This window comes from Lampris incognitus, chromosome 17 (genome assembly GCF_029633865.1).
Source record: "Lampris incognitus isolate fLamInc1 chromosome 17, fLamInc1.hap2, whole genome shotgun sequence".
NCBI lineage: Eukaryota > Metazoa > Chordata > Actinopteri > Lampriformes > Lampridae > Lampris > Lampris incognitus.
The window spans coordinates 30,228,434-30,234,964 of record NC_079227.1 but is presented as its reverse complement, the minus strand read 5'-3'; the positions used below and the strand labels follow the sequence as shown (position 1 = coordinate 30,234,964).

Here is a 6,531-nt window from a genome sequence, read left to right as displayed (position 1 = left end):
ATGATTTGGACGTGTGGAGGAGAGCTGCTGGGTATATTGGGAGAAGGATGCTGAATATGGAGCTGCCAGGGAAGAGGGAAAGAGGAAGGCCAAAGAGGAGGTTTATGGATGTGGTGAGGGAGAACATGTAGGTGGTTGGCACGACAGGATGCAGAGGACAGAAGAGATGGAAACGGATGATCCTTTGTGGTACAGGAGCAGCCAAGGAAAAAAAGGGGGAAAAAAAGAAGAAAAGAAGAAGAAAGAGGAGGAGGAGAAAGAGTCATGGGTCCTCAAATGGCACCAAATGCTAGGAATGTCCCTGTTGCGCTTTTCTAAATCAAAGTTATGAAGTGCTTTGCATCGAGTAGAATGGAACATTGGATAGCAGATATACAATGATAATAACAACAAAAGAAGCAAGTTTCTCAAGTTAAGTCTAAAGTCATAAAATTTGTGACTTGAGTCTGACTCGAGTCCAAGTCATGTGACTCAAGTCCACACCTCTGCTACAAGTTGTTTTTTTTTTGTTTCCATGGAGTTTTATCCTCATCTGAATTGAGGGTCCAAGGATAAGGGTCATTACACATTGCACAGAAAGTAATGTAATTGCAAACTCCTCTGGGATTAAGAGCCAGCGGCCAGCGCGTCTTCTTATCCATGCACGTTACACTATTAACAGATGTGGAAGTTTGTAAAGGTGGGTTAAAGATGGGTCGATACTTTTATCCTGTCAGAAAGGGCGTCCCAGACATATGGGGACCCTGACTGCATATTTACGACTTCAAAGTAGAGCTTTGTCTGTAGCTTTTCTAAGATTTTGTACCTTAGGATTTTTTTTAAAAACTTTTACTTTCTCCTTTTGTTGTTCCGTGTCTCAGGATCCAGCCACTGTCAGATGCCCTGGGTGACCTCTACAAGGAGTTCAACGTGCTGAAGGAGCGGCTTGGTGAATTGACAAGCAAGTTCGAGGGCGTGGAGGCCTTCGTGGATGACGTGGGAGCAGGAAGACCCCCCTCACTGCCCAGAGCTGAACCACGACCACCGGGGCTCCTGGCCGGGGAAGAGAACGCCACACCGACAGAGGAGGGAGGCAGATCTCAAGGAAGGAGAAACAGGATCGTGGTTCGACGAGTCAAGAAACCTGCTGGCTCCTGAGCTCAGTGTGTGAATAAGCTCATCTCGCATGAAACCCCCCCCCCCCACAAAACTAAAAAAAAAACCAGAAGCACAATCTTGATTATTTCATCAGCCTATTTCTAAATGTTTAACGGTGAACATATTCACAGTTCATCCTTTTTGGTCATTGCAGGGTGGCGGAGGGGCTGCATCCTGCATCCTGCAGTATGCATGCATACTTGTATGGGTTGTAAATATCTGCATCATGGTGATTCTATTCTATGTCACTTGAGATAAGCTTTCAACAGATGTCTATCATAAGGTGTGGCACACCCATGTCTAAAAAGAGGCTATTTGATTTGTAATGAGTAATATGAGTGAAAAATACTTCGGTACATCACTATGGGATCTGGCTTTAAATGGGTCGTGAGGAATGGGAAACAAACAAATGTAAATAAGCATTTGTCGGACTTTTCTGTTTCCAGGTTGTACCGTAGCTATATAGCTTCCCCTGTGTAATGGTGGTTAATCTACATGTCTATGAACTGACACGAAAATCGACCTGCACACTGCCTCTCCGGCACTGTCGTCAACCAAACCGCTTTGTCCCCTTTTCTGTTACCTTTGCCTTCCTTTGTGTGTGCCCTCTCTTTTAGCACATTGCATTTTAATGTTCAAAATGTGCTTTATAAATAAGCTTTTGATTAATTGATCGATCGATCGATCCATTGATTGATTGACTGATTGACTGGGTCATTCATTTACTGATGAACTCATTTGTTTTGACATGGATAAGTTTCCTTTCGCATAAAAACGCCACGGAATCGAAAGTGAAAGCGTACATTTAGGTTAGAGACCGTCGTAAAACTCCATGTTAAACATTAAATAAACGCGATGGCACGTCAAGATAAAATTGAACAGATAATTGAGGCGGACTGTGTGAAAAATGTTAATTATTAGCTAGAATATTACTGGTTTATTTTACCACTTACATTTTTGAGCTAGAGAGAGCTGGAACGGCGTACGCAATTTTGTTAGGAAATAACCGCCACCACTCACCATGGAAAAACACATTCTGCGACGGTCCCTAAAGTATCCAGCTGGAAGGCGACGAGCCGACAAGTGCGGTCTCTCTCGTATCGCAACCCCGACTTGCTTCAGTTGGTCTTTGGCTGTATCGAGAAGGGAAATACGGACAAGGTAGGCGACACATGACTCCCTCATTTTCTTTCGTTTTAACTCGGAAGGGTGCCTCTCCGTGTTACTAAAGTCAAGAACAGGTTTTATAACCGAGACGATCTTCTTCGCTGAATAAAACGGCAACTGTCTTATTTGCTAAGCTATTGTAAACTACTAATAAGACACGTTAGCCCCTAGTTAGCGGGTCTGACCCTTTAGCCGAGCGGTTAGTTGTGGCGCAGTACACCTCGTATCGAATCCCGCACCGGGCAAGAAAATAACCGGTTACACTATGTTGTTTAGGTCGAAGAGGGCGTTGCCATTAATTAACCAAGTTAGATATTCTCTTTTACAAAGCCCGGAAACAAGGTCAATATATTGACGATCTCCGCATATTGCTAATTGCGATTGCCCTTAATTCGCAAGTTAACCCCTGTTTTTGCTCTTGCAACGTTTTTGGCTTTTAAGTTGATCAGGGGGTTATGGATGATATGCGCCTTTACACACAGATAATAGGAGGGAGATCTGGGAAGTCCCCTCAGAAAGGTCCCATTTAATGGAGCAGGGTGTAGAGGACAGTGACGTCCACAATGCCCGTGCACCCGGACGGGATGTTAGGGATGAAGACCCCCAGACAAGGCAACAGGTAGCGATAACTTCCTATATGGCGCATATACACATGATCCTTGTCTGTCGTGTTTACCCCGTCTCGTGCGGCGTTATATCTGGGCCTCATTCCCGAGTGAGCAATGTGAGATTTGGAGCACAGAAAAAAAGTATGTTTTGCCCGCACACACATTTGTATTTTGAAGAGAAATTATACGCAAGCAAAAAGCGATTTTGTCTGAGGCAACAAAAATCCATTCTGCGCTCAATAAATGTATTTGCAGTTTGCTGTTATCCATAATGACGTGTAATAATAACCCCTCTCACTGTTTTACACGTCCTCTCTCAAACTCTCTCTCTCCCCCCCTCGCTCGCTCGCTCGCTCGCTCGCTCTCTGTGCGCGCTCAACTTTGCTGCACGCTCGCTCAACCTGGCACAGAGTTACAAACGTACCGCAAATTCAACCAATCGGAGGATTGGAGAAGGTCAATTCTGATTGGCTGTTTCGTCTCTGTCGTGGCAATTATTGAATTCCACGCTGACAGAAATGAGGACCGAGACAAAACTCTCTTAGAGTGTTGTCACACGATTTTAATATGTGTTCATGAACGGGCGGATCCAAGCCCAGGTGCCTGAATGCGCGCCGATCAATACAGTCCAGTCTCTCTTATAGGACAGTTGTCTGTTCTTCCCCTCCTTATCTCGTGTCTTCCAGCTCTCATACACCAAGGCCACTTCTCCAATTTACTGCGTACAGACTTGCTACACTCAGTGAGTCTCCCTTACAGTCAACAATTAACAATAGGCCCTTATTTGTGCACCCGGAGAAGACACTTTATAAGAGCACCTTTGTTCTACTACACATGGAATTCAAGCATCCATCTAAGCCAGTGTTTCTCAACCGGGGGTCCGCGGACCCCTAGTGGTCCGTGGTGTAATTGCAAGGGGTCCGTGAAAATAAAATATCTTTAAAAAAAGATCCTATGACATTTATAGAAATAGGATTATTTTACTCAAATGTGACTGAGACCTTTATCTACCTAAACTATAAAGGGTAACAGGACTTTTTTCTCTAATTACATCTGTTTCACAAGTTTAATTTGTTGTATTTTAATAAGAGATCTCGCTCCCGTTTGCATTGTTAAAAGTTACTGCATAAAAATTCTGTTGTTACATATATCTGAAAGTTACTGAATACATATTCTGTTTTGTTACATATATCTGAAAGTTACTGAATACATATTCTGTTTTGTTACATATATCTGAAAGTTACTGAATAAGAATTCTGTTTTGTTAACTATATCTAAGTTACAACTGAAAGCTCTTATTTTTGCCCCAAAGAGTGAATAAATGCTATAATGCAATTTAAAATGCAGTTTCTACTGTTTCTATCAAATTGCAACCCCCCTCCCCCAAGATCAGGTGGAGGGGTCCTCAGGGTAGATCAAAAATACGCAGGGGGTCCAGGACCCCAAAAAGGTTGAGAACCACTGATCTAAGCAATGCAAGGTCATGGTGAAAGATTAAAAGTAAGCAAACATCAAATATGAATTACCCTCACAGTCTCCAATCACAACACTTCTAGAGTCTTTGGCATCAATTGGTTCACCACGTAACAGTCCGGGTTTAATGCGGGCCGGGAACTGCTCTCGCATTCTGTCCCACAGACATGGTCGGTAGGGGTTAAACAGATCCTCATCATTTGCTTGGGATGTGGCAGCTTTGTACATTGCAGTTGAGCTCACCAATTCCTCCATTGCCCCTTTGCCTAGGATCTTTCCTAGGATAGCCCTCATGTCTCCTACTGCCAGGAGTTGACCCACAGTCTCATCCTCAAAGGCTTGCATCCATTTTCCTGCTCCCTCATGCAGGTCAGGGAGCCTGTTAAGACCATCCATGTCCATTGATTTCCACGGAGTGTACCGCATCACTCTCCCTTTTACCAATATAGGAGCCATAGCGCCACTTTCTCCCCCCTCCTCGGTAGAATGAAGACTCCAGGCAGAGGGGTCCAGTCACAGCCCAGTCCCCGCTCCACCCGCACTCCCCCTCCCCTCCCCTGGGGTGAATGTAAATGAGCCGGTCAGGGTCCCAGTGGTGCAGGTGCTTTTCACCCTATAAGGAGTTCCTTTCTCTCCTCTGAACCTTATCTGCTTTAGTTGCTCTGCTATCTCCTCTGCTTCCCTCATAACATACTCCTGTTGCATTCATAACTCCTCCTCCAGCTTTTTTATTCCCTGTCGGTAACACTCCTCCATATCTAGACAGCTTTCAGCTGCCTCACTGCTCTCTTCTCTCTCCCCCCATTTTCTCTCTGCTCTTCTCAAGTCCTCTCTTACTTCAGTATATGCCTCCTTTTGTTGACTTTTGCTTTTTATGGCATCCTTCTGACTGCTTACGGTATCTTTCTGTCTACTTTCTCCAGACCAAAGGAATGGCTCCTCATTATTCTCTTCCTCAATGGCCTCTCCTTTAAATGTGAATCTCTTAGTTTGTGCCCCGGTTAACATCATCTGGGAACTGTATGGTGGTGGAGACACCTGATCTTCTTTTTTTTTTTTAACCTTTTTTCTTCTTCTCTGTAATCCCCTGTATTTGTTACCTAATTTCCCCCCTTGTTCCTTATACAGTTTCATTATTTCTAATTCTTCTTGTCTTTTCTGTTTTCTCTTCTGAGATTTTTCTTTTGGTTTATGGTTTTTTTTATCAGCGTCTCCATCTCCTTACACATGCTCAAACCAAAAGTGCCTTTCTCTGGCCATGGAGTGGCCGAGCCGCTTGTTCTTCGATGCCATCTCTTCTTTGCATCTTTAATCTTATCTTGCATCAGCGGCTGTTGCGTCATCAGTATGCTTTCTGCTGTTCGAGGGGTTGCCAATGTACCTTGTTCGGGGCTCTCATGTCTCACTGTATCATCTCCTCTGTTTTCTATCTTGAATAAAGCTCTTATTTGTTTCACTGTTCCAGCAGGCACTCTTTCTTAATATGCAAATCCTGCCTTCGGATCTTAGTCAATTAACTGTTCGTGTTTCTACTGTAATTGTCACAACTAGATTTACCCATGATGCTCCAGTCACCCCTATTTGTGCTTCATAGCCAATTTCTGGTGGTTTTAGGTAGGAGAAGACTTCTCCAGTTAAATCTCCCGTCAACGATCCACACCCTGTTGATATTATTTTCTCTGATACAGGTCCTGTCCTTATGGGGCTTCCACAAATAATTTAATAATGCACTCCACGGGAATTTTGGCCACTCTTGTTCCAATTGAGCTATCCCTCTTAATATAGTGAGATTCTGTAACAGTGATCGCTTATTTTCATCACTTAGGATCCCACGTCAGAATAAAACTGCTCTTTCCAGAAATGGTCTCTAAATCCTTTTGTTTTTATCAACAATTTTTTTCTATTATTTCCTTCAATTAATCCCTCGGCTATCTGTTCTCCTGCAATGCCTTTTGTCTGTTTTACTCTTCCATCTTCACTTGCACTCTTCTCCATATTATTACACAGAACAAAATCACAAAGACTCCAAAGAGTTTCTACCCCTAATCTTGTCTGTTGGTTTATTTTTGTTCCCTCCTCCCCTGTTATCGTTTATACTAGCGTGTTATCTATAAGGGGCCTGACTCAAAGGTCCTACAGTCTTGTG

General features: G+C 43.5%; 1 protein-coding gene across 1 annotated transcript in view; it reads left to right on the top strand.

Moving 5' to 3' along the window:
- LOC130127183 (uncharacterized) overlaps positions 1-1,790 on the top strand; it is a 7,989-nt gene extending 6,199 nt beyond the window's left edge. The window contains exon 4 of the mRNA XM_056296753.1: positions 861-1,790. Within this exon, the coding sequence (XP_056152728.1) occupies positions 861-1,137 (277 nt within the window). The 3' untranslated portion in view covers positions 1,138-1,790. The remainder of the gene's footprint in view (positions 1-860) is intronic.
- The last annotated feature ends 4,741 nt before the right edge of the window (positions 1,791-6,531 follow it).